At 37.9% G+C, this 20044-nt stretch overlaps 4 protein-coding genes, 1 long non-coding RNA gene and 1 pseudogene across 8 annotated transcripts; 2 read left to right on the top strand and 4 right to left on the bottom strand.

The window, feature by feature from the left end:
* Positions 1-89: 89 nt before the first annotated feature.
* On the bottom strand, positions 90-4045 carry LOC105170145 (uncharacterized). 3 transcript variants are annotated; one of them, XM_011090780.3, is made up of 11 exons: positions 3661-4045; positions 3379-3481; positions 3101-3177; positions 2890-2984; positions 2636-2696; positions 1903-1970; positions 1715-1796; positions 1241-1318; positions 1056-1139; positions 751-870; positions 90-594 (listed from the first exon to the last, which is right to left on the bottom strand). In XM_011090780.3, the coding sequence occupies exons 2-11, from the start codon at positions 3458-3460 to the stop codon at positions 412-414; spliced, it is 930 nt and encodes a 309-aa protein (XP_011089082.1). In that variant the 5' UTR covers positions 3461-3481; positions 3661-4045; the 3' UTR covers positions 90-411. The 3 variants fall into 3 exon arrangements, with proteins under 3 accessions (XP_011089082.1, XP_088740689.1, XP_088740688.1); XM_088884563.1 differs by having other exon boundaries at positions 456-594; positions 701-870; XM_088884562.1 differs by having other exon boundaries at positions 519-646.
* A 165-nt stretch (positions 4046-4210) lies between these two features.
* Positions 4211-6288, top strand: LOC105170146 (amino acid-ligase). Its single transcript, XM_011090781.3, has 4 exons — positions 4211-4661; positions 5361-5495; positions 5712-5822; positions 5921-6288. Exons 1-4 carry the CDS (start codon positions 4355-4357, stop codon positions 6049-6051), a joined length of 684 nt encoding a protein of 227 aa, XP_011089083.2. The 5' UTR covers positions 4211-4354; the 3' UTR covers positions 6052-6288.
* A 232-nt stretch (positions 6289-6520) lies between these two features.
* Positions 6521-11017, bottom strand: LOC105170147 (GPI transamidase component Gpi16 subunit family protein). Its single transcript, XM_011090782.3, has 5 exons — positions 10667-11017; positions 8756-9988; positions 8129-8275; positions 7862-8042; positions 6521-6969 (listed from the first exon to the last, which is right to left on the bottom strand). Exons 1-5 carry the CDS (start codon positions 10928-10930, stop codon positions 6788-6790), a joined length of 2007 nt encoding a protein of 668 aa, XP_011089084.1. The 5' UTR covers positions 10931-11017; the 3' UTR covers positions 6521-6787.
* A 1321-nt stretch (positions 11018-12338) lies between these two features.
* On the bottom strand, positions 12339-14115 carry LOC105170251 (uncharacterized). The gene is made up of 2 exons (XM_088884471.1): positions 13869-14115; positions 12339-13557 (listed from the first exon to the last, which is right to left on the bottom strand). The coding sequence occupies exon 2, from the start codon at positions 13533-13535 to the stop codon at positions 12621-12623; it is 915 nt and encodes a 304-aa protein (XP_088740597.1). The 5' UTR covers positions 13536-13557; positions 13869-14115; the 3' UTR covers positions 12339-12620.
* Positions 14116-16291: 2176 nt separating this feature from the next.
* Positions 16292-17506, top strand: LOC105170149 (uncharacterized). Its single transcript, XR_848475.3, has 3 exons — positions 16292-16450; positions 16994-17104; positions 17194-17506. It is a non-coding gene; the product is annotated as an uncharacterized LOC105170149 (long non-coding RNA).
* A 227-nt stretch (positions 17507-17733) lies between these two features.
* On the bottom strand, positions 17734-20021 carry LOC105170150 (UDP-glycosyltransferase 87A1-like; annotated as a pseudogene). The gene is made up of 2 exons (XR_016067442.1): positions 19393-20021; positions 17734-18803 (listed from the first exon to the last, which is right to left on the bottom strand). The product of XR_016067442.1 is annotated as a UDP-glycosyltransferase 87A1-like (transcript).
* Between the last annotated feature and the right edge of the window lie 23 nt (positions 20022-20044).

Raw genomic sequence — 20044 nt, 5'->3', positions numbered from 1 at the left:
TTATAATATATAAATCTCTCAATTAATTATGATTCATTAAATCTGTTAGTATTAAAATAAATAAATAACAATATTTACTATAAAGTGCATTTTCACAATAACTGTCCTTTAAATAAAGTCCTCAAGGTGATTAAAGTACATTTTGACGACGTCTGTCTGACTGCAAGCAAGAGGCTGAACATACTTTTCCAACACTCAACACCACAATCTTGTGGAACATTTCAGCCAAGTTTTGAGAGAAATCCTTCACATAGTCTATTCGTAAGCTTATTCTGGAAACATACAACAATCCGCAGCTACCACTGCCATACAATTTGAGATATTTTTCATTGGGCTGGGGGATTAGAGAAACTGCATCAAAATCACATTCAGCACACCAATGATATCACATTGTAAATCCAGAAGCTGAACTTATCCTGACAAGAGTCCAAAGAAAGGGTTCGTCAAAGCACTCTGCAACTCCGTCCCAGCTAAGTTCAATAAGCCCATGTCAACCTTTTCTCGGCATAGCAACAAAAAGTTACCTCCCTCCACTCTCTCAAATCCACAAAGCTCAAGAAACTTGATACCTTGCTCAAATTTGCCAACTCTATCCTGTTAGGATGAAAAGCAATGGACAATTGAAATAAGTTGTCCAAGCTGTTGCCTATACGTATTGCATGTGTCAGGATAGTTTTGTTGTAGGAAATTGAAATATAACCTTTTGGATGAGGGGCATGCTACACATGGTATAAAGCTCTAGCGTCTAACCTGGAACATGGGATTGTTGAGGCGGATCTTCCTGAACTTCTCTTCCTCAGGATTGCTGACAATATTTTTAACATAAATCAAGAGCGTTCCGAATGCCCTCATGGCTTCGGCATTGTCATCCTAAGACATCAGATGGTATAATGTTATTGCAGATGGGAGAAAATGTGTATCGGTATATACAAATGTCTCCACACCAGCAGGCCATGAGAGAGAAGATGGCATGTAACCAGTATAGTCCACAAGGATTATGACTTGCATTACACTTGAGCATTGACACATTCAACAGAAGATTAAACTCAGCTTACCTTGTTTTGATGCTTAAGAGATCTTAAACATTCTCTCATGCGCTCTCTTGCTGCCGAATGCTTTACAGGCAAAGCATCAACAGGCTGCAATTCAGCAGTGTGGAAGAATACATTAGGAGCCACATTGTCCTGTGAATTAGATTTCAGAGACCAAGTGTCGGTGATGAAGTCCAAAAAATTAGTACCTTTGTTGTCTGAGGCAATCTAGTATCAGGATTCATCGGTAGAGTAGCTTCCTTTCCAAGCATCCCTCGTCTTTCTAACTACCACAGAAGAATGAAATATGATACAAGAAACAATAAAGTTTAGAAAAACAAGAAAATAAACTTTCACCACCACAGTGAAAGTAAGCCAGATCATGTAAATGACAACCAGAAGAATAAAGAAATGCTATTGTTCAAAAAAAAAAAAAAAAGGAAAAAGAAATGTAGCATGAAATCCGGGGACAAATAATTCGAACAATAAGAAGTTAGCAAAAAAAAGACCATGCAATTCGGGAAAATCAGGGGGTACATTCTTCTTCACAAGATTTTACATGCCTTTTCTTTCTTGGTTATACTTGCTTCGCAAGAATCATAATGAATTCCAGTGCAGCTAGCCAGGACAAGCCATACTTTGTGAATTGCACAGATCCAGACATGAATACAATTAAGCTGTACCTTATCCTGCTGGAGTTTCTGAAGAATTTTCTCCCGCGCTCTTTTCTCTTCCTCTTTATCTGCTTTCCTCTGTGCCAGAAATCTGAGACTCAGTCAAAATGAAGGACTGGCGTGAGTGCACTAAGCAACGAAAGCACAAGGACAAACACCTTACAACAGAAAAGGTAAACAAAAAATCATATCCAAACCGTTTCCTTTCACTCTCTTCTGCCGTTCGCTTAGCCTCCAAGAGCTCTTTACCTGCTCTAAACCTTGCCTACAAGTAACAAAAATATTTAATTACAGTACATGATACCGACAAATGTGGAAAGTATACAAACTTTGACATGAGATAAGTAGCACAATCAATAATCTGATATTGGTGACAAAACATGCTTACAATTAGAAACCAGTTTAAATTTTAGAATAGGTTCCCAAATTCTACATGTACAGAAGCGCCTAGGAAGTTTAGCTAATAATAGAACAGCCCCACCAACATTGTATTCCTACTTGAGCTTCTCTGATGAAAAGTCACATTTCAGCATCTTTTTGTCATGTAACTTCTTGAGCTCTTCACAACCATCAACTAAGAAAAACTTTTTGATTCAACATAAAATATAATGCTTCAGCAGAAGACTGGTGCAGTTGGAAACTAGTGAACATGAAACAAACCAATATATGTGATGTTTTTCTCTCTTGCCAAAAACATGGTAAGATGTGGTACAGCAAAGGAGAATTAGAGCTTCAGGAAAAGTTCATGATTCAATTAATACATGTTAACACCTCAGATCCTACTCATAACTAATGAAAAACAAATTGATATCAATGAAGAAACATAAGAAGAAAGAAAAGTGCCAATGTTGTGTACCTTGATAAATCCTAAAATGACATGAAAAAGAGCCAATATTTCTTTGCACTAAATGAAGAGGTTATCTACAGTACCTTCTCCCTTTCTCTTTCCAGTTTCTTCTCTTGATTTGCTTTCTTGTTACGTGCTTGATTCCTAAAATAGAGGAATCCACAATGTGGGGAAATCAGAAAAGGAAAACCACTATGTTAGAAAGCTATAAAAATTTTACCAAAACAACCACTATTTGACAGTGAAGACGATTGGAAGAAAGCTAAGAACGAAAATATGTAATTATCAGACAGGAAAGCAATGAGAAACTTTCCCACAAAGAGCATAAAAAACAAACCTTAGCTCCTGTGCTCTCAACTTAACTTTTTCAGAATTTTGAAAAGAGTCGGATGCTTCAATATTAATGTTGACAACAACTTCAGCCTCAGGAATCTGGTAGTAAAAGTAGCAGAGATGTTAAATAATGCAGTAGGAAGACCAAATAATTAAGCTCATTTTATATAACAAACAACAAGGACATCAACGTCTATCGAGACTGAGCATCTGACCGCCAGCGTTTCACTGGTAACTGTATCATTCTCATGGTCAGCAAGCCAATCTATAGCAGCCTCAATACTTGAATTACCTGAAGAAGTCTAAAGGTTAATTACTGAAGCAATTGAGAAACAACCAGAATCAAAGGACCTGGTCCAGCAAGAATGATAGGTTTACATATGATTTTACAGTGTCAGGTAACTTGATGCACAAAAGAAATTATACCTATAGCCATTCCTATGAATTTTAATCATTATATCCTAGATTTAGCATTTCAGCAAAAATGATTTACCAGAAGAAAGAGCCATCCTGGCCTGATCCTTGGAGAATCCCATTGCTTCAAGTTCACGAAGCAATCTCTCGCCTACTTCCATCAGTAAACTAGAATGCTCCTTCTGCAAATCAAGAAAAATACAAGTAACACCAGGAATTCTTGATATAATCCTGAAGCTGATCATTACACATACGAAAAGGCAACTGAGAAAGATGCATCATCATTATTCGAAACAAACCCACACAAGAGAAAGAAAAAATAGAGGAAGAAGGTAGGGTTTGTGATTGGCAATGAAATTACCCGGAGGTTGAGAAGAATAGGTGATTGAGGATGGTTTGTGAACAGAGTTTGGGAGTATGAGGTTGGGGGTTGGAGAAGAGTCGGCCATGTGAAGCATACAGATGCTGATACCTTGCCCTCCTCCGGAAGCGACTTCAACTCCGCGATGTCTCTACCGATTCTTGGATTCTCAACGCCCCCATTTTATATTTCAGGCTTGGCGCCGGGATGATCAACATCAACATCAACATCAACTATTTTTCTTTTCCCCCTCTTAATTAATTAGTTTTGGAAATATTATCATATATAATATATTGTCTTTACTTTTTTTCTAATAAATACCCATAAGCGGAAAAAAGAAATCATGTCTCAAAGTTTTATAATGGGTTCAATTATTTGCTAGATTAAAAATTCTGTATATTATATTATAAAATCATATTGATGGAAATATAAAATCTTTGATATATTATAAATTAAATTATAAAACTTATTTGTGCAGTAAGCAAGTATGAATAATGAATATGATAGAGAGCTCTTCGGCTCTTCCCATAAATATATGCTTGTGAAGCTGCACAAGGAACTCATTAGATACTTCCAGAATCCATTAGACCTCCAAACACACAAACTACCCCACAAAACCTCTTCTTCATCTCCAACCCAAAACACTCCTAAAACACCCAGAAAAACCTCACTGTTTCGTTGAAAGCAACAAGCAATGACAGGAGGAGGAGAAGGGAAGACAAGAATAAAGCTATTCTGCCCGTCTGTCTCGAAAATAGTTCAGATAATTGCATGCGATGAGCAGAAACTGGACCTCGGCTCCATCGCTAGGGCATTCGGGCTTGACCCGAATACTCTCAAACTCAACGGTCACTTCATAAGTAGAGGGGTCGACCTCGTAGCATCTTCCGTGACGTGGAAGTCTCTGATTGGCTTCTTCTCTGCTCGCGGGCTGTCCACCGGCGCCAATGATTCTGATGCTCTCCTTGTCGACGGCAAGCTCTCCAAAGTTGGCTCCAAAAGTAATATTTTTTTTTTTTTTTTTACTTTCTGCTTTTGTGATTGTTGTTGTTTGTGCTCTTGTTATTTTCTTCATTATTTGTACAAGAAAGGTGGTTGTCTCTGTTGAAGTTTCTTTCTTGGCTGATGATTAAGTGAAATAGAATTTGGTTGGTTGAAATGAAGTGAAAAGACAACTCTCTTGTCAAAAAAAATGATTGTTTTTATTGGGAAGTAGAAATGATCAATGCAGAGCCTGTATGGGAAATTTTTATTCGTATATAGCTTGATTAAATCTAAATTAATTGTTCGATAGTATAACACGCCAATCACCTTTTTGCTAAGTGATTGGTGTACAGTTGAAGAGCAATATTTTACCATGAGACTGGTCTGGTGTCACCAAATTTGGTTCGGATAGAAGTTTTCGAATCTATAATTTGCTAAGAGTTGATGTCCACCCGCATCTGCTGATGTTTGGGGAGTTTACTTTTTGTAGAGTTGGTGATGAACATCTTGCTGCAAAGGTAGAAAAGAATTAATGACGCTGCAATCTGAATTTTTTGGAGTTGATGGTTTACTTAGTTGATGCAGGGAATAGAAGCTTCATGCTTATACATATTGCTGTTTATGCTTAGATGTGTTTTAATTTTTCCAAATTTGTCTTGGATGTGTGTATTTTGGAGTTTTTTTTTTTCAGTAGCAAATGACTCTCGACTCATCAGGATCACACGGCCTAGATGATTCTGGAAACGGGACTGTTAAAACGAACGAGCAGGGCTATCTTAGAGATAGTAAAAGGCCGCAGCATGTGCGTTGCCGCTTACACAGCAGCGCAAATGACAAGGGAAGTAATTCAGGTAATTTTTTTGTCCGCTTGACAAATGATGAGCTCCAAAATTTGTAATCCATCAAGATGGCCATTGCTTCAGAGGTTCACTACAGGGGCGGAGTGTTGTGAATACTAGGCATTGCCGAATAGTTTACTGTTGAAACCTGATTAGAAAATGGTCTTTCAGTGTCATTTGCTTTTCCCTTCTGTTTGATCCTTCTAATGCAGCAAACTCACATTTTAGGACAAGTAGATTTGGTGGGTCGGGCAACAGGTGGTAAAGAATTGAAGAGAAAGTGGTTGCTAGAAGATTTAAGTCATCTAAAGAGAACAAAATCTGATGAAGCTGTTTCAGGTATGTTGCGAAAACATTAATTGTTAGGAATTTACTTGCAGATTCTAATGTTTTCTCTCTTATTTTTCCCAATGAAAACATCACAAGTGTGTTTCCAGGTCTTCAGGAGCGAAAGGACAGTTGTACCTCGCCAAACAGTGGATTTTCATGCAGCTTTATCAGTAGAAACATGAAGAGAACAAGAGACGAGGAGATGCTTGCTGCTTACCCTCTAAAGAAAATAAGATAATCAGAAGAACCTGAGATAGTCGACAAATACTCTCTTCTGTGGTTAGGAGCAATGCGAAATGTTGTATGAAATTGGCAACAAAGGGCTCAAAAATAGTTCTGCTGTTGTAAGCATTGAGTGCGACAAGCCTGCTCTGCACACAGTTGTAAAACAATTTGAGCTTTTTGACATTGCGTTTTGATTGATTGTGAATAACTAGTTTGCGTTTGAGTCAATATATTAGTTCGATATTTTTCATTTGATAAGATGAAACTCAATTCGGGTTAAGTTCAATTATGGTTTATATTTAACTTTTTAAGTTGGATAACATTCAAACATGCATTACCGTTTGGGGCGGTTTCATTCATGTAAACACCTGCGCATGTAGGCACACTCTGTAATGTGCAAAAGCAATAGACAGTAGTTTCAAGGGCTCCTAAAGGAAGCAGTACAACAATTGGAACTCTGAGCTCCTGATGCACAAAATAAGTAGGTGGCAGCAGAACTTGATCAAGCTGTAATCCAAGGATACAAGAGTGAGTACACCTCTAAAGGAAGCAATGCAAAAGACTGGAACTCTCAGTCCTGATATACTATAAAAGTGGGTGGGAGCAGATTTTGATCAATCAGTAATCCAAGGATACAAGCGTGAATACAGATGAATATGGGGAAAAATATTTGATGCTCATCCTAGCTAATCCCTAACTGTCAAGATACACTATCATACATGGAAATGGCTCCTAGCTAGCCCCAGTGGTCATTGAAAATAGTACTGCCAAGCAAAAGCAATGCCAGCAACTAACAGGACTTTCAGAATTAGCTTGTAGTTAATGACAGATTTCTGAGAGGATGATGGTTTTGGCGGTTCCCACTGTTTCCTTCGCAACTTAGCAGACAATTTAGATAGCATGAGCATCAGGGGACCCATCTTCTTTGCAGCTGCAAACAAAAGAAATCTAGGCACCTCAGGGATAGGGATAATGTAAGAAAGGCAGAAGGCTGGACCACAAAGCCGAACAGAGACTTGAATAATTAAATAAAAGGAGCGATTTAGCTCTAAAAGTATATAAGATAGATACAATTCAAGCATTGCAACCAGCAGATCTTATTCTTTTTGGTGTGTTTCTCCTTTGATTCCCTTTCCGAGTTCTCAGGTAACTTTGCATATCACACAGAATCCACTAAAAACTTATGTTTGCAGAGCAAGAAAATAGTGCACGCATTACATCTGTGTCCTCGAATAACCATGAGCATCGTACAAGCTCAACATCAATACAGGAAACATCATCACCAGCAGAGTATAATTTTGGTAGAAAGAATAATTATTAATTCCGGATATGGAAATTCAAACATGTGGTATGTCACTATGTACGGTTAAAAACCTTCAATAACCTTTCATGTTACAAAAATGACGTACATTTTAATTAAACATCACTTTTCCCCACATGGCTGCATGTGGTCCATGGATCTTAATCTAAGACGATCCGTATTATTTGGTCCATCAATAGACCCAATTTTCTTAACTTTTCCAACAGCTAAAATACGTATTTTAGACAATCTGACCTACTACAATATCCAGCTGCCTATAAATGCTCTTTGTAGTGTCAGGATGCTAATTCATTAACAAAAGAATCTTGTTCGCTAATTTCTAAATATTCCGTGATCCGCACATGGTTAAGTTTTCAGTGGAAAAGAGGGATGTATATGACCCAGCTCAGAATATTGTTTTGCTCTATGGTTTTATATGAGAGTCTCATAAAAAGTTGCGCATATGAAGTAATCAAGGTGATAGAAATATATGAATGCCACAGGATGTCCAAGTATATCTGACCTTTGTCCCTCAGAAGCCTTTCTTCCTCTCCAACACGTCTTCTTAGTGCATTGAGCAATGATCCAAAGTACAAAGCAAAAACCGTGCATGTGATTGTTATCACATTGTAAGGCATGCTAAAATCAGGGGTTGTCAAAGGCACGAGTAGTACTTCCGTGTATGAGAGAACTGGGATATTTTCCTAAGAGGAAACGCAAATGTTTAATAAAATGGAGAGAAATTAACCAGAACAAATCCTAAAGGTGTCAGGATTACTAGTTTCAATACCTCAAGCTTGGACAATATGGGTACTCTTTTTACGGAATTATCATCAAAACTAATGTTTGTTAGGAAGTTGTTGAAGCGTACTACTGCTGATGGAATATCGAAGCCCTGATTAGCATCCGGAGGATATTCATCAATATGCAGAAACCCCTGGGTGAAACAGCATGGAATAAATAAGAACATCAAAAGAATAAAGCTGAAAATTACATTAAATCTTTGAAGTTTCATAAAAGATAGCACTGAGAGAAACTAAATTCAAACTCAGAGAGGTAGATTAGAGAGGCAAACACTTCAAAGAGAAACAAAGGCAAACTTTAATAAGTGTGCAGAATGCAATTTGAAGATGGAATGATCTAAGAAAAGCATTTTTTAATCATCTGTACACGGATAACTTATCTATTTATAGCCCATATTGCCATGTTTACCAAACTGGTGTGCACTTTCAGTTCTTGACAGCAAATACCTCATTTAACTTCACTAGATAAGTTACATGAGGGGTGATGTAAGGTATAATATTTGCGTTTTTCCGGCATGTACTATACATTTCAATGAACAGCAGGTAAAAAGCTACTTTGTTAAGCTGTCTTGAAAAATTACAAAAGATTATAACCGGAGATTATTGGAGCATACCTTATCAAACTCCAAAGTCAGTGCAGCTGTACTAACACTACACGGTAATCTCAAGATTATTTCCATCACTCCAGGAGACACCTTGTCTTCAGAGGGTGAAACATGTATTTTCTCTACGTTGTCCACTGTATGCTGAGATTCTCCATCTAAGAACACTTCTAGTGTATGATAATAGACCTTGACGTACCAAGGCACCACTTGGAAAATGCCAACTCTCAACCAACATTCTTTATCATCATGACCAGCCTTTTCAACATTGTTGCTCTCAGTGGATTTCATCGAGATGGCTATAGCACCCCTCTCATTCCCGCTTCCCAGTAAGAATCTGCTAATATGTAAAGGTGCCTGCTGACATGACCAGAACACAGGCACCTTCCAACTTAAACCCAAATCAAATAGTTCAGATTCATCATAATCCTCAACTGAAAATTCATACAGGATCGAACCGTCTTTCTTCAAGTTCTCCACTTCTTTTATAATTCTTTTGGGGGGAAGTGATAATTCAAACAAAGGGTTATTCTCTAAGCCTTCATGAATAAGAATCTCATTCTTTGATGATTCCATTTTTTCTCTTAATTCCTTTACTTTAGATACTAAACTCTGCTCAAATTGGACATAGACATTACTGGAATTAGAAAGAGAGCATTTTCCACCTACTTTCCTTCCAAATAATGAGCTCAAGGACCAACTGGGTTGTGATATTTTTCCAGAAAAGGTGTTTGGTTGAAGAACTACTGTAAGGGTTTGTTCAAGCACTATCCCAGTACTCGTCTTAGATGTATCAAACTCATCTGATCTCAGGTGCAGCCTCTGAGAATGATAATAGCTCCTGTATATTGACGGCCGGTCCATCAGTGAAGAAAGCCCAGCTTTGTCCCTGCATGGAAGCAACTTCAACCAGGGTGTGAGATTCTCAGTGCAAACAGCTTCACGAGGCAATGTACCATAACGCAATTTGCCTGAAAATGACTGGAAACTCCACTGAGGTGCAGAGTAACTAGTTGACTGCTCCAAGAAATTGATTGAGGCACAAAAGAGCCCTGAAAGAGCATGTGTCAGATTCTTCCAGGAATCTTCAACCTGGTGCTGTGGAACGTCAAAATCAGCCCATAATTCTACTCCAGGAGGCTTTGCATTGCTATTAGATATAGGGTCATATCCACCCCAGCGTTCATAATTCCAGCTACCTTGTGTGAAAGATAGCTCCATCTCTCGAACCTTGAATTTGTGAACCTGATTTTGCAGTATAAGACGAACAATTAATATTCAAACTGCTTGAAGCAAATAATCCAGTATCAAACATTTTATCGAGTTTAAACTTAGTATTGAAATGTTACGACAAAACATGAATTGGACTAGAAGGGTAAGAAACAAGATCTCAGGACTTATTCAGAAACCGTCAACAGGAGAAAGCAGCTACCCAAAAACTACACATGTATATCAAAGTCACTCAGAGCTGCATTGCAGATTAAACCAGCAAGCCGAAACCATAGCATCTCAGAGCAAAAATAGATTGAAACCAAGATGCAGCTCCAGTCACCAAGTATCCAGAAGCATGTCAACTTGTGGCTGCGTAAATGTTTTAAATTCTGAACCATTGGATCAGTCATAAAAATGATCAAACCACAAGTCACTAGTTGAAACGTTTGATTTCTAATTTAAACAACTCATGTTCACATGTGTTCATCCATCTGTATGTAACTCTTAATCATTCAACAAAATAGCTCATCACTAGATGAAAGTTGCATCGAAACAATCGAGAACACACAAAGCAAGTTTCGGTATTGGGTAACAAATAGCGTAAACTTAAAACATCATAACCGGTAGACCTCGTAAACAATTTCCCCACATATTAATTGGATATAAAATTTTGAAAAAAAAAAAAAAAAAAGCTTAAACTGAAAGGTATACCAGCTGATATATTGATTTAGGGAAAAGGTGATGGTGGCGGCCATAGGTTCGAGAGGGGGGCGCAGTGCTCTGGAAGTGGAAATGAGCCAACACCTTCCGATCGGGAAGCGGCCTCAACAGCAACGCCTCCGTAAACTCTTCACTCACTCGTACTATATCTTGGCAGCTTGAAAGCGATTCAGACGCCGAAAACAGTAGAAAAAAACACAAAAAAGCGGATTTGAAGCGGCTCATTTGATCGGAACCTTTTGAAAACGGGTGCATTCGCCGTAAATTCGAGTTAGTATATTGTGGTATGAGTAATTTGTGCCATGGGAGCTTCGATGGAAGCTGGAGGAAATGTTTGAAGTCTCTGAATTGTTGCATTGGGGAGAATCCGGACCCAATGTTTGGGCCGGGTCATTCAAAATGAGACAGAGTAAGGTGGACTTGCGTTTGGGCCCAATAGGACATAAATGGGAGGAGTGCGGCCCAACCAACTACGCTCAGCAGGCTAAAAGTATCAAATAATTACTTTTATTACATGAAAAAGAATAAATAATTATAAGAGGAAAAAAGCCCAAAAACAGTACATGACGTAATCCAAGTTTTCAATAAAAAAAAATCGAAAATTATGGAGATGAAGAAAGGAGAAAAGGTGGGATTCCTCTCTCAAGATTGGATTAGAAGAGGGACTGACTTCCCAAAGAAGAAATAATAAATGAGAGCTTTTTTTTGTATTCTTTAGAAAAAGATTGATCCATTTTGAATCATTTTTTTATATTGAAATGTTGTTTTAAATTCCTAATTTCTGGTTGTAACATTAGAGAGTGATGATAAGCCAATGCAATCAAAATTCAAATAATATATCAATACTTACATACTATTATGATGACATCAAATTTTAAATCTCTGAAAAATAGCAGTGAGTCAAAAGTTAGGAGTTTGAATGATGATAGATGTAAAGGAGTTTGGAGGTGGAGAACAAGTTTTGTGGGTGTGTTTGTTTGAGCAAATTTGTTGATATATTAGGGTGTGTTTGTTTCCTCACGGAAAAGTCATTTTCAGCTGCAACTTGTCTACACACAAACACCTGCTTGCCTTGATTTGTCCTGTTATGAGTCCAGTCTTGTCAATTATTTCAGTCTTTAGGTAAATTTCATCATACTCAAATTTTTATTTCTTTTAAAGAAAATTGATTGGAGTCACATTTAGATGGAAGGGAAAGGTATGAAGAAGATGTAGATGAGGAAAAGACATTTAATATGAGTGAGTTGCATTAAATGAGGTAAGTATGCATACAATAAATGAATGCATCTCATATAATTATATCTTTATATTCCCCTTGCAACTATTCTTTAATTAATTTATATTTTTTGAATTAGAGACTCATTGTCAACCATACCAACTAGGCTCGCTTTAATTATTGTATTATATTCCTTTTATGTAATTATTAATTTATTTTTACCCTTATTTGCTTCATGTTTATATCTACTACTTTATTCACTTTCTCTTGAGGAGATATGAGTTGAGTATTGATAATTTCATTTTCTATTTGCTTGTACAAAAAGTGTAAGTTGGAAGTTGAACATCATCAAGTACACAGATCATCAAATTAAGTGGGATGTGTTGGAATTAGGATAAACCCTAATCAAAATTTGTATAAGACAAAAATGATCTCCACCATAGTAAGTACAATAACCCAACAAACGACCTGGAAATCTGTATATTGAATGCCACTCCTTCCACGTCTTTGAATACACACACTTGTTCAACAATAAACTGACAAGATTACACTTTTCCCATCAATCCTCCCCACTCCACTATTTCCCAATTACACATACACCCACAGTAGGTGACCCCAACTGCCCCCCCAAGAACAAAAAAAAGAAAATCTCTTATTTACCAGTAAAAATGGACACATAAAAAAAGATTTATTGGGAGATTTTGTAGAAGAGAATTGATGAGACGATGATCAGAAGATATCAAGAATTTCCACGATGTAATTGTTGCAGAGAGGGCAGTTCCCTCTTTGTACCCACAGCTCCCGGGAGCACAGCCTGCAGAATGTATGCCCGCAGGGGATAAACGCCGCCCCCTTGTGTCTCACCATGCACACGCAACAATTGTTGTAATCTACGCCGTTTAAGCCGCCGGTCGTCTCCTCTTCTTCCTCCTCGTCCCCAGCTATCGTGTAGGCTGAACCCTCTAAGCCCATTTGCCTATCGGTCTCCGCCAACAACGCCATCAACGACGTTCTCACAGGCTGCTCCTCATCTTCCACGTTAGCGCCTCCGTGTAACGGACTCGTGTGCTCCAATACTCCGCTGGGTCTCTCCACTGGTCCAGTGGGATTCCTGTGCAAATTTGGAACTATTATACCTGGGGCTGTGGAGAACTCGGGCTGAGTGGACTCGCCCGAACTGAGGTTTGAGTTGGAACGGTTGGAAGGAGGAGGACGATCCATCGTCATCGTCATCCGGTGACTGTTGCTGTTAAGGGGGTGGTCGGTGGACGGGGTGGGAGCGGTGGAGGACCACGCGGAGCCGCTGCCTCTGCGGCGGAGGCTGATCTTCTCCCTCAAATGCCGCCAGCTCCTTCTGCCGTCTCTCCGGCGGCTGCCGAACCCGGAGGTCTGGTCCTCGCGGATGATATCCAGCAACGTTCGGTTGGACTGGACACGTTGCAGCGGCTCATCCACCTGTGGAGGCGGCGCTATTTTGTCGCCGAGGATGGCGCTTAATGTCAGGCCAGAAGGGTTGTGGCGGGCCCCGCCGCCATTGGAGGAGCTGCTGACATTCAGATTGCTATAATGATTTTCCTCCTTGATTCTCAAAAAATCTCGCAGGTTGTGAGAGTCGAGTGGCTGGCGGGGGCCGACGACTTCCATCCACCGACAGCCGACCGAGTATCTTGAATGAAAAAGTAACAACAACAGTGAGGAGGAATCAGCCAGAAGAATGTAGGATTAGCAGGGAAAGTAAAAGCAAAAAGAAATAAATATTATTTCCTTGGGAATTTAAAGATGGGAAGCTTCATTTATCGGCAAACGTGATAAGATTTCTCGAAATTCCAACAGCATTCAACCCCGAAATAAAAAAAATAAGAAAAAGGGACTGAAATTGATGAATCAAAGAACAGCAGAAGGCCAGATCTGAGGAAAATTTTATACAAAAAAGAAAAAAAAAAGGGCTCAATTCACTGTGGGAAAAACATAGGATACCTTACGCGCTGGGGCAGGAAAAATGGAATCAGGGAGACAGATCTGAAATGGGGAGCGGCTTTATCTTATCTTGCGCGGGTGAATTTGTTTACTCCTAATTATGAAGAAATGAGAGAGAGAGAGAGAGAGGGAAAATGATTTGGATTGGGAATGAGTGAGAGACAAAGATGAAGAAGAGAAATGACAATAATTTGGATAAAAGGGAAAGTCAAAAAGAGCAGAGGCGGAGTGAGAGTGGAGATGAGATAATAATAAGAAACACTATTTTGAAGCTCAAAACCTCTTTCTTTTCTTTCTCTCTTTTTATATTTGGATCTGATTGGTCTTTGTGTATGTTATTTTTTTTGTCCTTTCTTAGATGCTATTTTGCGTATTATGATTAAAAAATAGTAATCACAAGTTAAAGATGTTATAAATTATAGAAATATTAATCTTTGTATTTCAAGTTTTTAATAAAAATTATGAAAATAAAATGCCCAATCTCTTCAATATAGATTTACTTAAAAATTTAATATCAATCAACTCATTAGTATTACTGTATTTTAATTATGAAATAAGATTATTAAAGTAGTTGTGTGGAGTTGTTGACTAAATGTGTATACCACCACCTCAGTATACTATATTTTAATGTTAGGAATTTGAAGTAGTTTAGGTAAAAGTTAGAACCAAATGTTGTCCCAAAACAATAATTAAACAAATAAGTTCAGTTGTGGGATGACAAATGGAAGCACATCAACAAACCCTTGAGCTGTCAGGATTTTGCATAATCTATCATTTCACCCAACCTATGAAAATTATTATTAAAATAATTAGCGTCTCAATTACGGAGGTGATGACAGAGACCAGATGTTTAGGTATGAAAACTGCAGATAAGACTATATAAATTAATTCTTTTTCATAATTTTTTTATATCAAATTTTGTATTATAGTACCTATTTTGAAATTTAAATTTAAGTTTAGTTATTTGATGACCTAACTTATAGGACCACTATTATTAGTATTAAAATATGTGTAGAATGATTGCTATTCTTCCGGAAATTCATGGATCAAGTATTAATCTTTTGAGAACAATTTTGTTAATTGGAAATCAAAGTATACAATGGGCTCGGTCGGCCACAAGACTAGTACGGACCAATCTAAAAAAGCTCGATTCGAGACACATTCACTACTGTTTATGGTCAGTCCTGGATTTTTAAATGAACCCCAACTGGGTATATTTTTAAATTCAGGCCCAACCCATAAATCGGCCCACTTGAGACTCGGACCAAACCCAAACCAAACACACATCAGATCTAGATGAACATGTTTAATTTTTGTTTTATGATATTTAGGTTTTTTATAAATAATTATTTAAAATTTATATTTATATTTTGAAATAAATAAAATCATACAAAAATTTATATATAAAAAACTAATGACTAAAAATATATAATGAACTTAGAAAAAGGCCCAACATGACCCGATCTAGGATCAGGTGGTCCTGGGCCATTAGGCTGGGTTGGTTTCAGATATTGATTTTTTGGACCGACTCAATCCAAAGCAGGCTTGAGCCGAATCAATCCATATTTTATTAGTTCAATCCGACCCACTATGCATCTTGAATGAAAATGTATAAATATTAAACATCAAGCAATTATTCTTTGATTTTTCTATTTAGGGCTTTGTAATGGGTCTACCAGATTTCAGTGGTTAAATAACCAAGTGATTGGACCTAAAACGATTTTTATTGAACAAAGGCAGTTTCAGTGATAAGGGTTCTACATTCATTTCAGGCCCATTAAAAGTTTGGTCCAGCCCATTCTAAGTTAACCCTCTACTAATATGGGCTAAGTTAGACAAAAACGCAAGGCCCAAAACATGCTACATGCGCTGTTAAACAAAACATTTTTCATATAATATGTTATGAGATTATTAATCGATTTAAGTATAATTTTTTATATGACTAAGAGGAATAGATGTAGTTCACTTTATATTTTCATGGGTTTGTAAATAAAATGCAAATTCAAGGATCAAATATTTTGAAATTTGTTTTAAAAGACTTAAACTTAGTCATATGTATTATATTTGCAAATATTTGGATTATAATATTAATTGATAATTAATTCAGAGCGAATTCTCTTGAAGATAAAGTTTAAAATAATTTAATTTCTAATTAAATGAAAATTCATTAGGATTCAATAAGACATATTCAAAATTAGAGTCGATTAATTCATAATTCCACAAAAAAAAAATTATTAACCATTTAGAATTATTAATTTAAATACATCAGTCCAACCATAGCATAAAAGTTAATGTCCAAGAATAAAATATTCCCTATAAAAGCAATCCAAAATAGAAAAAGAAAATTAAAAAAACAACAATAATAATAAATAAATAAAAAGGTGTGGACTTCTGGATCTTTCTGCTGAGGCATGGAACAACTGGTGGAGAAATCATTCACTATTAAATTACTATAAATAATTATACTACCTTCTCTATTTCTAGCTGTCCTAAAATCTTTAACCACCTTCAAGTTCAATCCTCTTTCTCTTCTCTACCATTTCCTACCCAGCTGCTCTCAGACGACGTCGGTCTTCCAACAGGTACTCTTCTTCTTCACCTTTGATTTTGTTTTTTCTGAAGATTATTGTTTTGGGGGCTGCATCATTTTTGTTGATTTTTGGGGTTTTCTTGCATCTTTGTGTTTAATTTGTTGGGTGGTTTTTGGTGCTCAGGGTCTGTTGTTGAGCTAATTGGCGTTAGATCTTTCTTTGGCTGTTGGAAGAATCGAGAATGACTCATATCCTCCCGATATGTCTCTTTTCTCTGATTTTAGAGCACTTTCTTTTCTTTTTTCTTTTTCAAAATATATATATATATATATATATTTAAAAGATTTGAGCTTTAGATTAATAGGGATTCTGCATTTATTTGAAAGATCAAGTCGTTGAGCTTAAGAAAGTGTTATTTAGTTTCCCTTTTGATCTCATTTGAAGTTCATAATCATCATCAGCAGCAGCAGCAGCATAGACTTTCTTAGAGCTTGTAAGCTAGTGGATGAACTGCTTCCTTTTGAAGTTTATGAACAAAGCCATAATTTGTTAGTAGTTGATCTACCTTTTTTTGTGTTTGTGGCTTGACTTAAGCTAACGTGGCAACCAAAGAGAGCGAGATCGAGAAAGGGCTCAGGCCAGGGCTGGCCACAAGCCCAAGAATCCAAAGGATGACGGCTTGACCCCTGAGCAGAGACGAGAGAGGTCCGGTGTCTCGATCTTGCTTTTAATTCCAAGATTTTAATATAATTTTGCTTATTTCTCAATCTGGTATGTCTGATGTTCATCGGCAGGGACGCCAAGGCGCTGCAGGAAAAGGCTGCGAGAAAAGCAGCACAAGCTGCAGGTGGAGGGAAGGAGAATTCAGGGGATTTTAAGAATAATAACAAGAAGAAATAGTTAGGGATGAACCATTTGTTAGGTTGAGGAATGTCATTGATGAATCAGATTTGGCGGTTATTGTTTTATGTGGTTGTGTGTTGACGTCGTTTGCTGGCTTTGCTAACACAGCTGCTTCTTCCGAGAATTGGTCGTTTTCATGTATATTTGGCTTTCCAACCCTTACTGTGAATCTGATTTTCAATGCAATTTTCCTTTTTAGTTTCCCATACGATCCACAACCTGTTTGCATGCTTCTTTTTTGGAGCATCTTGGATGATATGAGTTAGTGTTCTGAATGATCAAAGTGTTGTTGAATTGGTAGAAATGTGGTATCCTGAAGAAGGACAAAGCACTCTCCAATGGAAGGCTTTTGAGTTTTGTTGATGTGTTTTGAGGACACTCTGCAATTGATGTCTCAAGAATTGATTGCTCTCTGTTTTATGCGTATCCGATTTCCTAGGAAATTTGCTTTTATTTTTCCACATGAACGCACTTGCATTGTTGCCTTTGTGTCTCAATTGCACTGAAGTTACAAACAAGGATATGGCATCCTCCAGTCACAAGGATTGAAGTTTAATCATGTTACAGCTACGCACGGACAACACCAGTTGGAGCTACTTAGATACAAGACAGCTGCAATTCAGAGACTATTTTCTAGGATTGATGTAGCAAAACCATCCACCTCCTTTTCGAATGACCCACCTGCCAACTCTCTTTTACAAACCTCCTGCAACTGTCTGGCATTTCTAGTGAGCTCTTTCCTCTCCGGACTCTCCAAGTCCATAAACCTCCGTACAATCTCCACTATCTCACTGCTACTTGCCAAATCATCTTCGTCATACTCCCTCTTTACCCTCCATCCCACTCTCCAATCTTCAACTATTACCTTAGCATTAGGCGCTTGGTCCATAACTATTGGGAAAGTCAGCAACGGCATGCCGACCAACACGGCCTCCTTCATTGAATTCCACCCACAGTGCGTCCAGAACCCTCCTACAGAGGGATGGCAAAGCACAGACAACTGATCACACCACTCCACCACCAACCCCTTCTTACCACAAATCTCCTCCAACCGCGTTTTGTCAAATCGTGTCACCCAAAGGAACCGGCATCTGCTCTCACGTAGCCCAGCAGCAATCTCGTCCATTTGGGCAGCTGAAACTGACAGAAAACTGCCAAACGAAACGTATAATACCGAGCCAGGAGGCTGGCAGCCCAGCCATTGCATGTAATCGATGTTTTCTTGATGAGGGATGGTGAGTGAATTGGAGCAGATGTAGTTGAGTCTGTGATATGAAGCAGCAGGGCCAATGTTGTAGATTGAATACGGTGATTGTTGCTTGAGGGCATCAATGACTTGGGGTTCAAGCTGATGAATGGAAGAGAAGATGAGGAATTTAGCCCTAGGGACGAGCCTAAGGAAGCGTGGGGCATCTTCTTGCTTTCTCATGACTTTGGGAAGATCTCGAACGAGGAGTGGAGGGAGCCCGTGGGATGTAATCCACGATTTCATCTCCATTCACTGTTAGAATTGAGAGTAAAAACTATTATTAATGCATGGAATTATTATTAGGTAAAGTAAAAATTGTTTGTCATTTGCTGCATGTCAGTATCGGAATTTTATTAAGCAATTGATATAATGTTAATTATTTTTATTACATTTAATATTAACCCATAACATGTTTTAACATATATATAATCATATTCATATCATTCCCCCCTCCCCCCTTTCTCTCTCTCTCTCTCTCTCTATATATATATATATATAATTTTAATTATTAATAATTATAAACTTTATGACCAATGATAGAATTACAAGTGGCATTCTTATGGAGTATAATATAATTCATATTGATATACCAGATACCTTTGAACAAAAAAAATTGGATAAATTATAACTATTTCTTATAAAATTTGACATAATTATGAATATTTTTAATTTTATTATTACAAATATCCCTCAAAAAATGAATTAAAACTTATCGAAACGGATTCGTCCCTATACAGAAGTTAAAATTAAGTGCATTTATAATTTTTTAAGAAGAGATATTTATAAATATGTCAAATTTAAAAAGAAATTATTTTAATTTATCCAAAAAATAATGATATACCTGATATGTGGATGGGGAAGTGTCCGTTCTGCACAAGAAGGTCAAAATGGTAAAACACTGTAAACACCGATGCCGACATCGGCCAAAACGAAGCTAAAGGAATGTTCCTCCGCGCTGCCATGTCAGCTGCCCAAATCAAGAACGCATCAGCTATAACGATAGCCAGGCGAAGCCGGAGCTGATCTAAAAGGTTGTCGACCGGCTCTTCCATTTTGGTCGAAACAGCCGTCCAGAAGCCGCGGGGATCGGCGCCTCGAACCAGCTCGGACGGCAAGACGTTGGGGATAGCAGCGAAGTGTAGGTTCGGCGGCTTGCTGACAGAGCCGATGAATCTGATCCACTCCTCCGTCAAGAAGACGGTTATGAGGATGTCGGTGCTCTTTTGCGCGATGGCGGAGCAGAGGTGAAGCATGGGGTTGATGTGGCCGCGGCCGGGGTAAGGCAGGGCCAACACGTGGCCTTGTATTGTACCCATATTGTCGTTTACTTGTGAGTTTAAGCCCTACGCCTTTCCGACGGGGAGGAATAAGGAAATTGTGAGAGTGCTACATCCATAAATTTATGTTGCATCTTCTATTATCTTTTATAATATTTAAAATAACTGTAAACATGAATGAAATATATTTTTATAAATTTATGTCCTCTTCCCGTG

The sequence above is a fragment of the Sesamum indicum genome, linkage group LG9 (assembly GCF_026168435.1).
Source record: "Sesamum indicum cultivar Baizhima isolate 11 linkage group LG9, ASM2616843v1, whole genome shotgun sequence".
NCBI classification, from domain to species: domain Eukaryota; kingdom Viridiplantae; phylum Streptophyta; class Magnoliopsida; order Lamiales; family Pedaliaceae; genus Sesamum; species Sesamum indicum.
Note: the sequence above shows the minus strand (reverse complement) of the source record. Positions and strands in the feature narration are given on the sequence as shown.